Source organism: Elephas maximus, chromosome 3 (assembly GCF_024166365.1).
Source record: "Elephas maximus indicus isolate mEleMax1 chromosome 3, mEleMax1 primary haplotype, whole genome shotgun sequence".
Lineage (NCBI taxonomy): Eukaryota > Metazoa > Chordata > Mammalia > Proboscidea > Elephantidae > Elephas > Elephas maximus.
Window position 1 is genome coordinate 100644206 of NC_064821.1, and position 21229 is coordinate 100665434.

Here is a 21229-nt window from a genome sequence, read left to right on the forward strand (position 1 = left end):
TTGCCTATTGATTCAGAGGCATAAGGAGCCCAAACTGACGAGGTGGCATTCTTAGCTTCCAGTTCAATGGAATCAGTGATGTGTCTCCATGGAGGTGGAATCATTCTTCTCTTTGGAAATAAGACTTCTAGACCTGCAGAGCATAACATTGCAGGGACAGGAAGCAAAAATCCTGCCAGTGGGTAACTATGGGTAGTAGTGAGTGGTGCCACTCCCATTTCCAGCCTTTGATTCATAGACCCATGAATCATGGCTATGGGAGACACAACACCATATATTGGATGCTGGTTTACAGAATATACAGCCTCCTGGAGAACACTGTCCCAACCCTGCAAGGTATTGCCACTTAGCTGGCACTGTAATTGTGTTTTTAGAAGGCCATTCCATCATTTTATCAAACCAGCTGCTTCAGGATGATGGGGAACATGGTAAGACCAGTGAATTCCATGAGCATGGGCCCATTGCTGCATTTCATTTGCTGTGAAGTTAGTCCCTCGATCCAAGGTGATGCTGTGTGGGATGCTATAATGGTGGATAAGGCACTCTGTAAGTCCATGGATGGTAGTTCTGGCAGAAGCATTGTGTGCAGAGAAGGCAAATCCACATCCAGAGTTAGTGTCTATTCCAGTAAGAACAAAACGCTGTCCTTCCCATCCGTGATGGAAGTGGTCTAATGTAATCGACTGGCCACCAGGTTGCTGGCTGATCACCTTGAGGGATGGTGCCATACTGGGGACTCAGTGTTGGTCTCTGCTGCTGGCAGATTGGGCACTCAGCAATGGCTGTAGCCAAGCCAGCCTTGGTGAGTGGAAGTTCTTGTTGCTGAGCCTATGCATAACCTCTATCCTTGCCACCATGGGCACTTTGTTCATGAGCCCACTGAGCAATGATGGGAGTAGCTGGGGAAAAGAGGATGAGTGGTTTCTACAGAACGTGTCATCCTATCCACTTGATTGTTAAAATCGTCCTCTGCTTAGGTCACCCTTCGGTGAGCATTCATATCAGACACAAATATCTTCACTTCTTTGGTCCATTCAGAGAGGTCTATCCACATACCTCTTTCCCATTCCTCCTTGTCTCCAATTTTCCAATCATATTCCTTCCAAGACCCTGACCATCCAGCCAAACCATAGCCACAGCCCATGAATCAGTATACAGTTGCACATCCGGCCATTTCTCCTTCCAAGCAAAGTGAACAACCAGGTGCACTGCTCAAAGTTCTTCCCTTTGGGAGGCTTTCCCTGCACCACTGTCCTTCAGGGAGGTCCTAGATAGGGGCTGTCATGTTGCCACTGTCCACTTCTGTGTGGTGCCTGCATATTGCACAGAACTGTCTGTAAACCAGGCATGAGTTTTCTCTTCCTCAGTCAACTGATCCTAAGAAACTCCCCATGAGACCATAGGTGCCGACTGGGAGATGGAAGTAATGTGACAGGAGTAGAGACCATGGGCATTTGGACCACTTCCTCATGCAACTTACTTTTGCCTTCAGGTCCTGCTTCGGCCTGATCTCGTATATACCACTTCCATTTAATGATGGAGTGCTGCTGTGCATGTCCAACTTTATGAATCTGTGGGTCAGACAACACCCAATTCATGATGGGCAGCTCAGGCCGCAGAGTGACTTGGTGTCCCATGGTTAAGTATTCATTCTCTACTAAGGCCCAATAACAAGCCAAAAGCTGTTTCTCAAAAGGAGAGTAGTTATCTGAAGAGGATGGCAGGGTTTTGCCCCAAAATCCTAAGGGCCTGTGCTATGATCCACTAATAGGGGCCAGCCAGAGACTCCATACAGCATCTCTATCTGCACTGACACTTCTAGCACCACTGGATCAGCCAGATCATATGGCCCAAGGGGCAGAGTGGCTTGCACGGTAGCCTTAACCTGTTGCAAAGCCTTGTCTTTTTCTGGGCCCTACTCAAAACTAGAAGCTTTTCGAGTCACTTGATAAATAGGCCAGAGTGGCATGCCCAAATGAGGAATATACTGCCTCCAAAATCCAAAGAGGCTGACTACGCATTGTGCCTCTTTTTTAGTTGTGGGAGGAGCCAGATGCAATAACTTTCCCTTTACTTTAGAATGAATATCTCGACATGCCCCACACCAGTGGACTCCTAGAAATTTCACTGAGGTGGCAGGTGCCTGAATTTTTGTGGGATTAAATTCCCACCTTCTAGTATGCAAATCCCTCATGCGTCTGCCAGTTTGTCAAACTGTGGGGGCTTGCATGTTGCTGTGATGCTGGAAGCTATGCCACCAGTATTCAAACACCAGCAGGGTCACTCACGGCAGACAATTTTTCAGCTGAGCTTCCAGACTAAGGCAGACAAGGAAGATCAACTGGGAAGTCTACTTCTGAAAAGACTTAGACAGTGAAAACCTTATTAATAGCAGTGGAACACTGTCTGATATAGTGCCAGAAGATGAGCCCCTCAGGTTGGAAGGCACTCAAAATATGACTGAGAAAGTAGAGTAGAGTCCTCAGAGTAGAGTTGACCTTAATGACATGGATGGAGTCAAGCTTTCAGGACCTTCATTTTCTGATGTGGCATGACTCAAAATGAGATGAAACAGCTACAAACATCCATTAATAACTGGAACATGGAATGTATGAAGTATGAATGTAGGAAAACTGGAAATTGTCAAAAAATGAAGAGGAATGCATAAACATTGATATCCTAGGCATTAGTGAGCTGAAATGGACTGGTATTGGCCATTTTGAATCAGACAATCACATGGTCTACTATGCTGGGAATGACAGCTTGAAGAAGAATGGTATTGCATTCATCATCAAAAAAAAACATTTCAAGATCTATCCTGAAGTACAGCGCTGTCAGTGAGAGGATAATATCCATACACTTACAAGGAAGGCCAGTTAATATAACTATTATCAAATTTACACACCAACCACTAAGGCCAAAGATGAAGAAATTGAAGATTTTTACCAACTTCTGCAGTCTGAAATTGATCAAACATGCAATCAGTATGCATTGATAATTACTGGTAATTGGCAAAGGTTGGAAACAGAAGGACTGGTAGTTGGAATATAAGGCCTTGGTGATAGAAGCGTTGCTGGAGATTGCATGATAGAATTTTGCAAGACCAATGACTTCTTCATTGCAAATACTTTTTTCAACAACATAAACGGCAACTATATGTGTGGACCTCACCAGACGGAATACACAGGAATCAAACTGACTGCATCTGTGGAAAGAGATGATGGAAAAGCTCAGTATCATCAGTCAGAACAAGGCCAGGAGCTGAACTTGCTCATATGCAAGTTCAAGTTGAAACTGAAGAACCAGTCCACGAAAGCCAAAGTACAAACTTGAGCATACTCCACCTGAATTTACAGGCCATTTCAAGAATAGTTTTGATGCACTGAACACTAATGACTGACGACCAGATGAGTTGTGGAATGACATCAAGGACATCATACATGAAGAAAGCAAGAGGTCATTAAAAAGACAGGAAAGAAAGAAAAGACAAAAATGGATGTCAGAAGAGACTCTGAAACTTGCTCTTGAATGTCAAGTAGCTAAAGCAAAAGGAAGAAATGATGAAGTAAAAGAGCTGAACAGAAGATTTCCAAGGGTTGCTTGAGAAGACAAAGGAAAGTATTATAATGATATGACTAAAAACCTGAAAATAGAAAACCAAAAAGGAAGAACATGCTTGGCATTTCTCAAGCTGAAAGAACTAAAAAAAAAAATCGCAATATTGAAGGATTCGACAGGAAAAATATTAAACAAGGCAGGAAGCAACTAAACAAGATGGAAGGAGTACACAGAGTCTGTAGACCGAAAAGAATTGGTCGACATTCATCCATTTCAGGAGGAAGCATATGATTAGGAACTGATGGTACTGAAGGACAAAATCCCAGATGCATTGAAGGCATTGGCAAAAAACAAGGTTCCAGGAATTGATGGAATACCAGTTGAGATGTTTCAACAAACAGATGCAGCGCTGGAAGTGCTCACTTGTCTATGCCAAGAAATATGGAAGACAGCTACCTGATCAACTGACTGGAAGAGATTCATAGTTATGCCTATTCCCAAGAAAGGGATGCAACTAAATGAGGAAATTATTTAAAAAAAGTCATTAACATCACATGCAAGTAAAATTTTGCTGAAGATCATTCAAAAGTGGCTGCAGCAGTATATTAACAGGGAACTGCCAGAAATTCAAGCTGGATTCAGAAGAGGACATAGAAGGAAGAATATCATTGCTGATGTCAGATGGATCATGGCTGAAAGCAGAGAATACAAAAAGAGGTTTACCTGTGTTTTATTGACTATGCAAAGGCATTCAACTGTAAGGATCATAACAAATTATGGATAACATTGGGAAGAGTGGGAATTCCAGAACACTTAATTGTGCTCATGAGGAACCTGTACATAGATTAAGAGGCAGTCATTCAAACAGAACAAGGGGATACTGCATGGTTTAAAGTCAGGAAAGGTGTGCATCAGGATTGTGTCCTTTCACCATACCTATTCAATCTGTATGCTGAGCAAATAAGCTGGACTATATGAAGAAGAATGGGACATCAGGATTGGAGGAAGACTTGTTAACACAGATGACACAACCTTGCTTGCTGAAAGTGAAGAGAACTTGAAGCACTTAATGATGAAGATCAAACACCACAGCCTTCAGTATGAATTACAACTCAACATAAAGGAAAAAAAAAAAAATCCTCACAAATGGACCAGTAAGCAACATCATGATAAATGGAGAAAAGATTGCAGTTGTCAAGGATTTCATTTTACTTAGATCCACAATCAACACCCATGGAAGCAGCAGTCACGAGATCAAAAGACATATTGCCTTGGGCAAATCTGGTGCAAAAGGCCTCTTTAAAGTGTTAAAAAAAAGCAAAGATGTCACCTTGAAGACTAAGGTACGCCTAACCCAAGCCACGGTGTTTTCAATTGCCTCAATTTTGCCGTGCAAAAGCTGGACAATGAATAAGGAAGACCAAAGAAGAATTGGTGCCTTTGAGTTGTGGTGTTGGGAAAGAATATTGAATATACCATGGACTACCAGAAGAACAAACAAATCTGTCTTGGAAATACAGCCAGAATGCTCCTTAGAAGCAAGGATGGTGAGACTATGTCTCACATATTTTGGGCACGTTATCAGGAGGTATCAGTACCTTGAGAAGGACATCATGCTTGGTCAAGTAGAGGGTCAGCGAAAATAAGGAAGACCCTCAAGGAGATGGACTGACACAGTGGCTACAAAAATGGGCTCAAGCATAACAATGTTGTGAGGATGGTGCAGGACTGGGCACTGTTTAATTCTTTTGTACATAGGGTTGCTATGAGTCAGAATTGATTAGACGACACCTAACAACAACAGCATGCAAATATTTTAGCAATAAGTCCAGAGTCATTGACACTTCTTCCTTACTAGGTTCAATAGGCATAATGTCATCAATGTAATGGACCAGTGTGACGTCTTGTTGAAGGGACAATGTCTCTGGGGACAAAATTATGACATAGAGCTGGAGGGTTGATGTAGCTCTGAGGTAGGCAACTGAAGGTGTATTGCTGGCTTTGCCAGCTGAAGGCATACTGCTTATAATGGTCCTTTGAAACAGGCATGGAGAAAAAGGCACTAGCCAGATCAATAGTTACATACCAGGTACCAGGAGATGTATTAATTTACTCAAGCAATGAAACTATGTCTGGAACAGCAGCTGCAATTGGAGTCACCACCTGGTTAAATTTTCAATAATCCACTGCTTTTGATGGTGGCAGTAATCTCTGAAATCCCTCCAGGAATACACTATTGCTTTTGGTTTACTATTTTCCTAGGTAGGGGTAGTTCTAATGGCTTCCACTTGGTTTTTTGTACCATAACAGCCCTTACTCCACTTGTTAGGGATCCAGTGTGGGGGTTCTGCCTGTTGCTGAGTATACCTATTCCAAGTATGCATCCTGGAACTGGGGAAATCACTACAGGATGGGTTTGGGGACCCACCGGACCTACTGTGAGAGGGACATGAGCTAAGATTCCACTAATAACCAGACCTCCATTATGCCCCCACTCTGACCAGTGGGCCACAGTGATGTTTTGGGCTTACTGGAATTGGTATTAATTCAGAGCCAGTATTCAGTAATCCCTGAAAAGTCATTATTTCCTTTTCCCCAATGAACATTCACTCTTATAAAAGGCCATAGATCCCTCTGGGGAAGGCTGAGAGAAAGTTTAACAGTATAAATTTTTGGCAGTATATTGGAGTCCTTCTTCAAGGGGACCCGTCCTCCCCTTCATTCAAGGGGTTGTGGGTCTTTAAACTCACTCAAGTCTGGAAATTGATCGACGGACCATGACTCCCTATTCTGGTGATTTGAGTTAGGCTCCTGTTCACTTGACCTTAGAATTCATCTGCTTGTACAGATCAAGTAAATATTTAGTAGATTTCCTATGTATGTCACTCCTAGGGACACCATGACTAAGTAGCCAACAGCCTAAGTCCATATGAGTCAGACTATTCTGATTACTGCTTTGAGTTTGCTGTTCATTACTGTAGCCACCCCCACCTTGTCTTTGTCAATTGAGTGCAGCCACTTGGCTCCTACTACCATGGGGTCCAATCAGCCCCATTGTAGTTAAGTGTCTTAATTCAGTTAGGGCAGTTCCTACTGTCAAATCTGACTTATATAAAATAGCAATCACAGCAATCTTTGAGGATGCTGGAGCTCCCTTCACAAATTTATTTCTCACTTTTGTGGTAAAACTTGTGTCCTCTGGGCACTCTGTGTGGGTCTGTGGGTCTAACCCAATAAATCCACTCTAACCCAGAAAAAAAACCATCCACTCTAGCATGCTAATTTCCCTAAGCCTTTGGATACCTTCTTCTATAGTATACCAAGGCAGGCCTGGTACTTCAGCTTAATTTAGTGTAGGCCACTGCATAATCCATGCTTCATCAAACCAACCAAATAAACTATTAGATCCTTTCCTAACTTCTTGAGCTGAAACACTGAATGAGGAATCTGTGCTTAGGGGCCTGTATCAATAAACTCAGACTGATCCATCATTATTTTCCTTGCACCATTACCTCATACTCCTAATAGCCATTCCCACACATATTCCCCAGGTTTCTGTTTGTACATATTAGAAAAGTCAAGCAGTGCTTTTGGAGTGTAGTGTACCCCCTCCTGGGTCACACTTTGTAATTCACCTTTTGGGGCTCAATGGAACTTAAGTCTAGTTGTAGGTCTAGAAGGCAAAATCAGTAGTGGGGAATTGTTTTGAGAATATTCAGCATTTTCTTGTAAACATCTGCCTCAGGCAATGCCTCAGGCAATGACTCAGATGAGGGCTCTTTAGACACGGTTGGATTAATCTCATTAGATGGGGATGGAGGGGCTAATGGTTTTACTTTGGAGGGTGGTTTAGCAGACAAACATGGAGTAATCTCTTTAGATGGGAGTGAGACTGCTGGTTCTGTTGGCAGGAGTGATTCAATGGAATTTAGCTCAGCATCCCCATTTTCCTGATTATCTGCCCATATATTCCTATCCCCAGTTTCAGAATCTTATCTCTTCCCAATCAATGCCCTCAATTTAACTTCAGACACCTCTGGAGGTTGGCAATGGAGTTGGCATTGTATTTCACCCACTCTTACGATAAGACTCTAGGTTTGGTTTTCAGCAATATCAGCTCTGTTACTATAAGAAATAAGGCTTTCTTTCAAGGCAACAAATGGAAACTTTGCAGTTGTTTATGTGGTGCTTGAGCCCTGAGTGCGTCTCTTTCTTTCAACAGTTTGTCTAGCGAAAATAGGATCAACCAACCAGCTTCCTTATACTTCTCATTATGACAAAATTGTAGAAAGGTAGCACACATGCAATCAACCAGAGCCTCATCCTTCACCAATACCTGATCTATTGGTGGTGACATTTTGTGTATTTGTATTGCCACCTCACACCATGGATTAGCAGTGCTGTCTTTACTGCTGGAAGCAGAGTCATCAACATCTTTAAGACTAACCAGACTTGAGAAACAATTTAGAAAAATCATCCTTACAATTTTGTTTCTCTAGAACCACTCTTGGTACCAAATGTCTGCGGGTGGGTTCTCTATAGAAGTAAAACCAGTAAACTGCATAAATATATAGAGAGATTTACTTCAAGGAAATGGCTTACAGAGTTGTAGAGGCTGGAATGTCCCAAGTCCATGTGATAGAGGATAGAGGCTTCTTTTGACTCAAGTAGCTGCAGAGGCTGGCAAACCCAAGATTGGCAGGTCAGAGAGCAGAACTCTTGGTCACAGGCTGGGAAGATGTATGAATCCCAAGATCAGCAGGCAAGACTGCAGGTAAGCTGCTAGCTCAAGTTCCAAGAACCAGAGGTCAGACTAACAGGAACCAGCTAGAGGGTCCAGTGTGAGCAAAAAGTCCATGAGCCTTGCCAGAATGTCTACTTATATTTGATGTAGGCCACAAGCCCAAGGAAACTCCCTTTCAACTGAATGGCTATCACAGCAGATTCCCTCATGGAAGTGACCACAACATCATATGACTGCCAAACCACTGAGAACCATGGCCCAGCTAAGTTGACACAAACCATACCCATCATACCATTTTACAGAGGATTGTCAGGGAAGGCTTCACTTATCAGATGACTTTTGAGCAGAGACCTGAAGATAAGTAAGGAGTGAGCCATGTCGATATTTGGGGTACTGGTGTTCCTCGGGAGAGGAAATAGCAAATGCAGGCTAGAGTGTGCTTGGTCTATTTAAAGAAGAGCAAGGAGATCAGTATGCCCAGAACAGAGGGAATGAGAGGGGTTTAACACATAATTACCATGTAAAACTCATAGCATAGCTAAGACTGGCAGCATGGCACCAACTAAGCACTCAACTACTAATTGAAAGGTTGGTGGTTTGAGCTGTGGTGGTGCAATCATTAAGCGTTCACCTGCTAACCCAAAGGTCAGCAGTTCGAATCCACTAACCACTCCTTAGAAACCATATGGGGTAACTCTACTCTGTCCTACAGGGTTGATATGAGTCAGAATAGACTTGATAGGAAACAGGTTTTTTGAGAGATACCTCAGAAGAAAGATCTGGTGACCTGATACATCAAAAACTCTATGGAGCATAGTTCTACTCTGCAACATATGGGGTCATCATGACTTGGAACCGACTCAATGACAACTTTTTTTATGCATAAATCATGTCATTTAATGACTATCCCAATAGACAATAGTGTGTGTGTGTGTGTGTGTGTGTGTGTGTGTGAAAGACAGAGACAGACAGATGGACAGAGAGAGAGAATCGAGACCTCTTACTCTTCTTAAATGTCATATTTTCATGGTTACAGCCTCCTTCTGAAGATAAGGCAATACGTTATGGTTGGTATTCAAGAGAGGAGTTCTTGCTCTTTAAAAGACAAAAAAAGAAAAAGGAAAAAGAACTCCATGTTATACTGGTCTATCTGCATGCTGTTAATTAAAAAATTAAAGCAGAGAGGTAGATTATGGTAAAATTTAAGGGAATTTTAATAGAGCTTCTTTAAAAATGGAAGATATTTTTCTGTGGGTAGTGTATTTCTTTTCTAAAGAGGTGGGCAAGCACAGAAGTTTTGCTTGTTAGGAAATTTGTAGAGAAGCGTGGGTAGTGGGTAATGCGGTAATGCGCATTTCCTTTCATATTCTGAATCTTCTGACTCTAAGAAAAAGAGTTTCTCAGTAATACCAACAGATGTTGCAAGAAGAGCACAGGGTTATGGTAACACAGAGGAGAGACAGATAATCCGGATTTGAGTAGGGAGGTTCAGAGAAGGCTTACCAGAAGCTATCTGACCAAGTTTTGAGGGAAGACTAAAAAAGGACTTTGATAATCAGAGAAAATTGGGGGAGGTACATTCCAGACTAAGGGAATGTTATGATCAAAGCAAGGAGGCATGAAACACCATGGCATCGTCAGGAATTCAGAGGGTAGGTGTATGAAGTGGTGGTAAGAATTGGAAGTAGAAAGGGAGCAGCCATAAAGGTATTTACTTACCATGAAAAGAAATGTGATATTCTAAAACTTCTAAGATACTGCTTAATAATATTAAGTAAAAGGAAATAAGATTTGCATTTTAAAAAGGTCAGCATCCTTACCTTGACCAAAATTTTAAGGGACTGCAGTTTATCATCTCCAAAAATCTCTGCCAGGAATCATCTAATCTGCCTAGGCTGAGATCTGCCTTTGTGTGTAGGTCTTACTGAACCATGGAGTTAAACTCCCTCTTCTTCCATCATCAGGACTACATTGACAAAGGCCATGTTCTAGCGGAGCTTTTGGCAGAGTTGGATCCAACAGGCAGTTGGACTTTACAATCACAATTTTGAAGTTTTATAATTGAAAAGAACTTCAAGGTAATATAAAGTAAGGTAATATCTCAATATATCAAATGACTTTGGACAGATTATTTTACCATCCACTGTACTCCATTTCCTGATTTATAACATACAGATCTACATCTATTTTTACATAGATTAGAAAGAAAAGTACCTCCAGAAATCACCCAGTCTCCCTATCATTGTGTACAAGAGAAAACTGGGGCCCTGTGAGCACCAAAGAAGTGATTTGTCCGTGCCTGCATACTGAATAAATTGCAGAGCTGAGACTAGACTCTAGAATCCAGGCCTCCCATCTGTTTCCACTGCTGGTGAATTTGTAATCTCCCCAAAGTCTAGCCATTAGCCTAGGTGATCTTGGAGTGTCCCTTCCAGGTCTGATGCTTTGAAATATGTGAACCATTCAGCTGAAAATTTCATCCCCCCTCTCCACACATTGCTGCTCTCAGGACAGGCAAATCAGAATATGGAAGGGTAGCCAAATGAAACCATTGGGTCTTGTAGGGCTAAAAAAGCATAAAGGAATGTAATTACCAGAATAACATAATGCTTAGTATTAACAAGAGGAAGGTATATTCTCCGATTAGTATCTACAGAAATATATGCTAAAGATGATGAGGCAGGCTTCCTTTCTGGATTTGGCTAATTAATACTTTCCCTATGCCCCTGTTTACAACCATCCTCATTGAGCTTTTCAAAAGGGACTTGTCACCTTTTCATTAGTATCTGTGGGTGTGATATACTCAAAAATTAGCATGAACAAGGCAGGTGACAACCAGGCCTTTGGTTTAGTTTCTGATATCCCCTAAGAATGGAGCTCCTGGGTGATGCAAATGGTCAATGATCTGGCCTGCTAACTGAAAAGTTGGACGTTTGAGTCCATCCAGAGGCACCTCAGAAGGAAGTCCTGGCCAACTACTTCTGAAAAATCAGCCACCGAAAACCCTATGGAACACAGCTCTACCCTGAGAGGTATGAGGTTACCACGAGTTGGAATCCACTCAATGGCCACTGTTTTTTTGGTTCCTGAGAACGGGATGGAGACCATCAGCCCTGTAACTTACCAGGCTGGCATGTTAACTCTCTCCTGGAAAGGGATAAAAGGGCACTCTTTACCTTACATTTTCTTTTGGCTTGGCTTTCTTCATTTTAAATCTATCCTTTTCTTTCTTGAAGAATTGCCGCAGTCTTTTAAGTGTTTCATTTCCATCTAAACTAAGAGGAATCAGAGGATATAAATAACAGGGCATTTGAGAGGGTCCCAAAGATAGAAAGCTGTTGTGTTAAAAATGACCAGAGGCTTTGGTTTCATTTCCAAAACACATCCCCTCAAGGAAGGGCAAGGAAATGCCTTATCAACTCCTGTTCTTTTCTCCTCTGTTTAGAGTCTGATAGGAAGTAGCAAACACAGTCAGCTCGGAAGGGAGTAATTATATTTCTATACCAACTTGCATCTCCCCCAAATGGTCTGGGTTTTGCAGAGCTTATGGAGCAAAGTCTTCCTTTTAGAAGAGAAAGTAACTCAGGGCAGCATAGTTTACAAACTGTACTAGAAATGCATTCTAGGAATTTCTGTCTCCTGAAATACACATTGCTGATTTTTAATTTGTTGAATGATAATACAACAATAGTGATACACTCACTGCCCAGTTGATGATTAAAGTTCTTCTAAGTATGTTTTTGGTTTTTTTTCGGGGTGGAGGGGACAGACTGATACATTCCTATCATTCAGCCACCCAGGAGCCAACCTAGCTCACATTTTCCTCTTTTTCCTACAACCTTCAAACTTTTCATTTCTGACCATTGCTGTTTTTCTTTCCACAATGTGCTTTTAATAACTAAACTTGATGAATAAGGCCCATTTTAGCAAATATTATTCTTGGTAGCATTGAATTACTAGATATTAAATTAAGTCCAAATTCCAGAGACAGCTTTATTAACTTGCAAACACATGGTTATGTCATACACATTGACTTGTTCCTAGAGAAGCACCTATAGAACTGAAGCAAGTTTTATTGATATCATTTACTTCTCCTTTATTAACTGCTTCTTAACACAATATCAACGTCCTCTACTCTGGGTAATGGAAATGTTCTCAAAAGAGAAAGCAATGTGAAAAAATAGTTGTACAAAATTACGAGTATACTATTGATCACAATGTAGAATTACAACAGCTGATTACCGCACTCTAAAAAAAAAAAAATTTTTTTTTTTTATTTTATTCAAACCCTACCTAAAGGATGGAGGGGAGATGGAGGACAGGTCATTATCTTAAACTCTAGTTTCCCTAGACTAATAAGAAATACCATTAGCCTACAAAGGCAAGAAAGAGAGAGACTCACTCTATCTTTGGGTGGCTACTCTTTGTTTTATAGACATCTTCATATATTTCTTCACTATTTTCTTCTGAAAAAAAAATTATTCATTATATAATGGCAGTAGTTTAGTTCATATTGAACAAAAAAATTACTGGATACCTGCTAGGTGCTAGGCACTTTGACCTTTTGTTTATTAACCAGTTTTTACTGAAATATAAGCACATGTTTTTATAAGCAGGAAGTTGGTTTATCAACAGATTCCTTCCTTTCTTCCCATATTTAATACATAACAGTCTACTAGGTATCAGACATTGTGTTGAATGTTGGGGAAACAGACACATCTTGAATAATCTCTCCCTTCACTGTACGGGCTTAGCCTAGTCCAACACATAAGCTTAATATACACAGATATTCTTTGAGTGTACTCTGGCAATGGGTCTAATGGAAAGAATGTTGGATTAAGCATCAGGGTTTTCAAAACTTGGCTCTAATACACAGTGAGCCTATGCTCTTCATGCCTCCATTTCCTTTTTAAAATGAGCGCACTGTGTTTGATGATTTCTAAGATTACGTCTCCATCTAAAATTCTGAGATTCTAAGAAGAAGAAAAATACCCAGAGTAGCATTTGGCTAGCCCTCTTGTACTTTTCCATTCATTCATTCATTCAACAAGTATTTTTTTAAATATTTAACATGTGCCTGGCATTATGCTAGGGGCTGGAGAAAATGGTCAGCATAAAGAAGGTAACGATTGAGGAAGGAGAATTACGTAAGTAAATAAAAAGTTACAGCCATGACAAGTGCTATGAAAAGAGGTCCACAGTACTATGAGATTGTAAACTAAGGAGAATATTCCCTGGAGGAATGATTGAGTTGAGATTAGAAGCAAGATTAAGAGTCCTTCAAGGACAGGGGAATAGAGGGAAGGCAGAGGTTCCAGGAAGAGGAAGCAGCATATGAAAGATCCTGTATGAAAAGCATGGCAAATCAGAGGAACTAAAAGGTGTGTGCAACTAGAAAAAGAGGAAGTTTGAGTACAGTGTGAGATGAGGCCATAAGGCAGGTAAGGGGAGACCACTCAAGACCTTCTAGGCCATATTAAGGTCCATGTTAAAAGCACTGGGAAGTCATAAAAGTGTTTTAAGCAAAAACATGCCCATAATCAGACTTGCATTGTGAAGAGATCAAGAAGAAAGCAATTTCATAGTGAAGTTGTTTTTTACCACAAGAACCCCATTACCATCACCTTCACCCTCACGATTCTAGATGCATTAATTAGCACACACCTTGGGACCACTTCTCTTAGCTTACCACCCCCCGCCCCGCCCCACTGGTTGGTATCATTAAAAATATGTATAAACAAAAGACAGCTTATCACTAATCAGCCACAGAGGCACTTGGCAATTCCTACTGGAATTGGAAAGGAGGGGTGTCCTTCTATACTTACCACTGTCTGAAGCAAACGAGTTAGAAGAGAGCGACTTTGTTCTATGGGGAGAAAAGACACAAAGATCATCAATCTGTTGTACTTTAAAGTCTCACCACAGTCAGCTCACCAAAGGGCTGGCACGTACTTACCTCTCTCTCTCGGAGCACTCGACATCATCATATGTCTCCTCTGCGGTGGAACTTGGCATAAATGCCCCTTGATCAGGAGCTTCTTTAGTCACCTCCAAGGCCTCCACATACCCACCTGTAAGGAAAACAGAGAACTTCCCTGAAGAGCTTTCATCAGCGGCTATCATAAATGTATTCATACACCCAAACCCATACACATCACTGGCAATAAAAGCAAGAATGGGTGGGAAAAAGCAGATTAAATGTGGATTCTTTTCATACCAGTTCTCCATACATTGATAAGTGTTTAAAAAATTTATCTTTTACTTTATTTGTTTTAGTCAGGACAGTCATTAAGATTCAGATACTTTCAGAAACCAGAGTTGATTACGGTGTTTTGTTGTTGTTGTTGTTCGGTAGCTACAGTGTGCCAGACACCGCCAGGAGCAGAGAAAGTGAGACTGAGTCCTTGTGTTATCGTTTGTGTCCCTGGATCCAGCGATGGTTCGCTTTCTGCTAGGTGAGCTCCTCGCCATCTTTTTTTTTTTTTTACTTAACGCAGTAAGATTTGTTTACTATCACTTGCAATTAAGAGCCTTGACTCACATGAAAGTAAAATGCAACCTGAATAAAGTCAACAAATAATACTGTACTGTCTTAGTGCTGCCAAAACAAAAATACCACAAGTCGGTGGTTTTAGCAAACAGAAATTCATTTTCTCAGAGTTTCCTGTTGTTGACCAAACTCATAGCCATTGAGTTGATTCTGACTAATACCGACCCTATAGGACAGAGCAGAACTGCCCCATAGGGTTTCCAAGGAGCAGCTGGTGGATTTGAACTGCTGACCTCTTAGTTAGCAGTTGAGCTCTTAACCACTGTGCCACCAGAGCTCCAGAAATCTGAATTCAGGGCACCAGCTCTGGGGGAAGGCTTTCTCTCTCTGTCGGCTCTGGAAGAAGGCTCTTATTTCTTTTCAGCTTCTGTTCCTTGGTCCCTTGGTGATCTTCATGTGACCTGGTATCTATCTTCCCCCATCTCTTCTTCCTTCTCTGTGCCTAATCAGCTTGGTTTATACCTCAGAGGTGACTGGCTTAGACAAAACCTACACTGATATGGCCTCATTAACATAATAAACCCCTATTCCCAGATGGGACTACATCTGCAAATATAGGGGTTAGAATTTACAACACTGATTTTTGGGGGACACAGTCAATCCATAACCCATTGCTGTCAAGTCGATTCTGCCTTATAGTGATCTTACAGGACAGAAAAGAACTGCGTTATAGGGTTACCAAGCCTGTAATTCTTTATGGAATCAGGCTGCCACATCTTTCTCACACAGAGTGGCTGGTGGGTTCGAACTGCTGACCTTTCAGTTAGCAGCTGAGCATTTTAACCACTGTGCTACCAGGGCTCCTTATTCAATCCATAACACATACTATATCATCAGTGTGTCAATTTCATGGGCCTACAAAAGACAACAGTGGCTGGTAAATATAAAAAGAAATAAACATTTGCTGAGCACTTACTATGTGACATACTGTTAAATTTGGTCCTCATAAAACCCTTGTGAGGTCCATATGATGATTCCCCTTTATAAATGAAGAAACTGAGCTACAGGAATATGAAGTTACTTACCACATAGCTGGTTAAGTATTAGAGCCTGGATTTGAACTCAGGTCTTCTGCTTCTACATTTAGTGCTCTTTGCATTACTGTATAGCTGCCTCAATAGGGTACATTACTTGGTACATAATGATATTCAATAAATATTTATAAAACAAGTGAAATCTAGTCATGCTCAACTTTAAAACAATTAGGTAATGGTGTAGAATACCAGGTAAGTAACGCTACTTACAGTGGCCTTGGGTGTGCCTGGCCAGCTTTGTGTCTTCGGGGCAGCCCTTTGTCTGGATGACACCAGTCACACAGTCCTGCTTCTCAGCCAGCATGGTCCTCTCCCCTTTGTGGCCATCAGTTTTCTGGAGTTTTCCAGGTGTCCCTTCATAGGCACCCATCTAAACACATCAATAGGGAGGGTACTGCAGGGCTCTGACTTGGCCATTCAGTTCTTGGCTCAACTCATGCTGGTCTTCATTCATTCATTCCTCATGTACAGCAATCACTTATTTATTTAATCCTGTTTTGTCCCACTAGACTCTACATTTCACAAAAGCATTTACCACATCTGTTCTGTTCACCTCTGAAAGACCAATGAGTGCCTGGCACAGAGTCCGGCCTATAGGAGGCAGTGAGGATATAGTGCAGCACTGACTACAGAGCAGGCTGTTTACAAATTCTGTCTCACTTAACCTTCCCCATGGGGAAAATATAATTAGTCTAATTGATAAAGGGTTTAGGGAGGTGAAATAATCAGCCTTTGCTCTCACAGCTAGTAATCTACCGAGGTACGATTTGACCCCAAAGACCCAGGCTCTTGACCACTAAGGGGTACTGTACGGTCTTCCTCCTTTCCTCCCCTTTGCCTGCCCTTTCATCTTTCCAACCACCACTCTTCTGTCCCTTCTTGCTTCTTTCCACATTCCTCCCTCCAGCATCTGCCAAACACTTATTAAAGGCGTGACAACATGCTGAGCTCTGGAGATAGATGCAATGGCTATGGTGGCTCACACACTGCTTATGGGACATTACAAGCAAACAATTAATTAACTGCAATAAGGTAAGTGTCATTTACAGCACGATTGCTGATTGAGATGGAAACAGGGAGGAAGGGGAGGTTGGTTCTGTTGGCTGGGAGATAGGGTTGGGGAAGACTTCAAAAATCAGGTTTTATTAAACTGTATTTTGAAATGTAAGTATGAGATCGATAGAGGGGATAAAGGAATAGTTGGCAGATAAAACATCATAAGCAAAGACACCGGGTATTTGGAGAAGTGTTAGTATGTGCTCATCAGGAAAGCATGGAGCGAAAGTGGAAGGAAGGAAGGCTGGAAATGAGGCTGAAAAGACAGAAGAGAATGGGGCTGAGTTATGAAGGGTCTTGAATGAAAGGCAAAGAGTGTGGTCTTCATCTTAGAATTATGAAGATCCAGGTGGGGGAGAAACCTGAACAGATTTGCATTTCAGAAAGATCTGAATAGATTGACAAAAAAGAGAGACTGGAGACAGAGAAGAATTAGAACATTTCCATTTATCAATGCAGAAATTGTTTTATATAAATATAGTGACCACCATCCTTCAATATAGTCCCTGACTGAAATACTGCACTGAATCACTTGGGACTGTCCTTGAGAATGTTTCTTAGAGTCATCTGAATCACAGTGGCTGATGTATCTACTGACTTATAATTTATATTTGGCTATAAAGAGGACTGCCCAGCTAGACCACTCACTCGTTTACCTAACATATTTCAAATAGCTCTTGACTATTTCTAAAACTCAAACCCACCCCATACAAATGGGAATATGTCCCTTTGGTGGTGGCCTGGCCCCATACTTGGCTTGTGCCATACAGCCAGCACTGAAAAAGAGCAGGCCCCTGCCTCTGCCATTCTTGGTCGGTATCCTTAAGCATGCTCCTCTACTGCCTCACTCATATGCTTCCAATTAACCTCTCCTGATCTCTGCCTTATCACCCATTTAGGGCCTTGCCACTACTCCCTAGACTCAACATCTGATGCTACTTCCCTGGCTCTGATCCCTGTCTTTCTTTTTTGTTAAATTTAGTTTATTTTTGATGTTGTAGTTGAGAATATACACAGCAGAACATACACCAATTCAACAATTTCTACGTATACAATTCAGTGACATTGATTATATTCTTTGAGTTGTGCAAACATTCTCACTCTCCTTCTCCAAGTTGTTCCTCCCCCATTAACATGCTTCAGGGGATATTTTTGGTTTCAGGCTTAAAGATTATCTCAGGACAATAGTTTCAAGGACTTATCCAGCCTCCGTGGCTCCAAAAACTCTGGAGTCTATAAGAATTTGAAATTCTGGTCTGCAATTTCTCCCTTTTGACCAGGATTCTTCTGCAGAATCTTTGATCAAAACATTCAATAATGGTAGCTGGGCATCCCTGTCTTTCTTGATTAATGACTTCTCCATTCTCTGAATTATCCTGCATGTTGATACTCTGTATAAATACTAACCTGGTCCAGCCTAGCCTCTGGGCCTACACACCAAGTCAGAGCTACAGCAGTTTGATTCACCCCAACCCTGCAGATGGCACTGGGATAATTTTGTATCAAGAGATGAAAATGTAGGCAAATCTCAAACAGGTATGGAAGAAAGTTTGAGCACTGGTAGTAGGCCAGCTGGTATGTATTGTTTAAGCCTCCCACCACACTAACTACTTTGAAGAGGATAATGTCAACTGGATATGGACAAATACACATATATACACATAGGGTTTAATATTAATAAAAGCAACAGCACTACATTTCATTTCTATGATAGCTTATAGCTTACAAAGTACTTTCATGCACATTATTCATTTTATCACCCCAAGCAAGATAGAATTGGAGCTGTAGTGGGGACTGTAGTTGGGTAAAAAACAAAACAAAGCAAAACTTGTTTGCCATTGAGTCGATTCCGACTAATAGCAAACATATAGGACAGAGTAGAACTGCCCCATAGGGTTTCTAAGGCTGTAATCTTTACAGAAGCAGACTGCCACATCTTTCTCTTGGGGAGTGGCTGATGGGTTTGAACCACTGACCTTTCAGTTAGAAGAAGCCAAGTGCTTTCAACCACTGCACCACCAGGGCTCCGTGGTAGTTGGGTAGGGATTAATTATTCTCATTTCACAGATGAGATGACTGAACTCATAGACTATGTCACTCTTCTAAGCAGGGCCTAGAGTACAACATTTAAGGAGACACCCATTTCAGGGTCCAGCAAGGGCACAGTCGGGACCTGGGAGTGAGGGCCTCCTTAAATGGTGCACCCTGGGCACTTTTCTTGCCTCATCCTAGTCCTAGCCCTGCTTCTAAGACCTCAAGGCTAATCATGGAAAATCTGGGACTAGAACTTTGTGTCATCATTGTACTCATTTTCTTCATAAAATGCCTAACACCCATTGTATCTTCTGACATTCTCTCTGAAGATCTGCATGTCTCAGCCTCTAAAAGTTCCCCTATGAATTATTACACATGTGAACTATACTGTTTGGCCAGAAATCTGAGAACACAGATACCTTGAAAAGATGGCTTACATGTGGGTTCTTTTCTATTTTCTGAGACTCCAGTTGACATGGTTCATTCTCCTTCATTTTTTTATCTTCGCCTTCATGTTTAGGGCTGAAACGTGGAAAGATACCAGGGAAAAAGTGAAGCTTAGAGTGTTTAGATGACAGTGCACCACTCAATCCTAAATGAAATAAATGGAAAAAATGAATTTAACAGGCATCAATCCTGTTTGTCTGTTTTAAGATGAGTGGGTCAGTATTAGGCCAACCATATGAATAGCTTCCCTGAATTTCTACCTGCTCCACTCAATGCCAGAATGTCAATTTCTACTTAAAATCTTCTAATAACTCTCCATTGCCTGTAGGATCAAATGTAAGTCCCATCATGATCTGGCCCTTACATTCCTTTGCATTCCCGTCTCCCTCTACTCCTCTCCCCCACTTATGTTCTTCTCCATTGTTAGTGGCCATAGAGTCACTTCAACCCTTGGCAACCTTATGTGTAACAGATGAAACCTTGCTTGGTCCTGTGCCATCTTCATGATCGTTGGTATGTTTGAGTCCATTGCTGTGGCTTTTGTGTCAATCCATCTCATCTAGGGAGTCCCTTTATTTTCATTGGCCCTCTACTAAACATGATGTCCTTTTCTAGAGACTGGTCTTTCCTGATGATACGTCCAAAGTAAGACAACCAAAGTCTCACCATCCTTGCTTCTTAGCAACATTCTGGTAGTATTTCTTCTAAGACTGATTTGTTTGTTCTTTTGGCAGTCCATGTATATTCGATATTGAACGCTCTTGTCTAGACTCTCATAATTCCCCAAATCTACGATTCTATTTTGAGCAACTCTCCATTTCCTTTATCAGACATGTCATCCATACTTTATATTGCTGCAAACACAACTCCCTTTTTGATTTGTCTAAATCATCTTACTTCTGAGAATCCTTCCCTGGTTCTGTTAAACAGTCATGCCTTCATTTCTGCTCCCATAATGCTTTGTCTATCTTGTATTATATCTCTCTATGGATTTTCTCCAGTTCCTCCTCTTTACCTCATCAACTACCTAAACTTGAGCTATAACAAGGCTATAATCTGTGTATTAATCTGTGTATCTGTAGCAGAAATGGTATGTAAGTCTGGGTAGCTACAGCACAGTGCCTGGCACAGAGCAGCACTCAGTCAGGATGACTGGCATGCCCTGATATGTAGATAATAGCTGCAGTGGGGGAGTACATGAGAGGGTCAAAGTGGAGAGTATAATGAAAACGCCAAGAAGGCCAAGGACAGGATGCTGGGCAACATCGACATCCATGTGGGAACTCCAGCTTCTAGCAATATAACTGTACAACCCTTGTGCTATAACATTTATATAGAAGGAAGAAGAAGAGCCCTCAAAGAAAATCAGAGGAGGTAGTCATGAAGGAAGGAAAACACCAGAAGAGAGTACTGTTTGAAAAGACAAGAGGAAGACTTTTTAAGGAGTTTCATTCATTCATCCAGTTACTGGGCACTCTTGTCTGTCATTCAGGCCAACTCAAATAACTAGTTCTTCCATGGTGAACAGGGGCTGTGAAGTGAATGTTGGGTTCTAATCCCCACTCTACTTCTTTCTAAAGGTCTAAAATTAATCTATCTAGAAATCAAGTTTTCTTATCTATAAATAAAAGGTCACAATGCCAATCTTCACAGTTGTTACGAGAATGAAACATGATAAAAAATTTGAAAGTCTAGTTGTGTTCGTAGCCTACAATGGACCCTCAATAATTGTTGGTGTCCTTTTCTTCACTGAATCACAGTGATCAGAATTACCAGATTCTTGTGTTCCCATAGCACATTGCTGTT

The 21229-nt window shown here is 41.4% G+C and overlaps 1 protein-coding gene across 1 annotated transcript in view; it reads right to left on the reverse strand.

The window, feature by feature from the left end:
- The window catches only part of FYB2 (FYN binding protein 2), a 160162-nt gene that overhangs the window by 34737 nt on the left and 104196 nt on the right, over positions 1–21229 (reverse strand). Inside the window, exons 8-13 of the mRNA XM_049879373.1 lie at positions 19396–19498; positions 16097–16256; positions 14259–14373; positions 14128–14168; positions 12705–12768; positions 11479–11577 (exon numbers count right to left, since the gene is read on the reverse strand). Of these exons, the coding sequence (XP_049735330.1) occupies positions 11479–11577; positions 12705–12768; positions 14128–14168; positions 14259–14373; positions 16097–16256; positions 19396–19498 (582 nt within the window). The remainder of the gene's footprint in view (positions 1–11478; positions 11578–12704; positions 12769–14127; positions 14169–14258; positions 14374–16096; positions 16257–19395; positions 19499–21229) is intronic.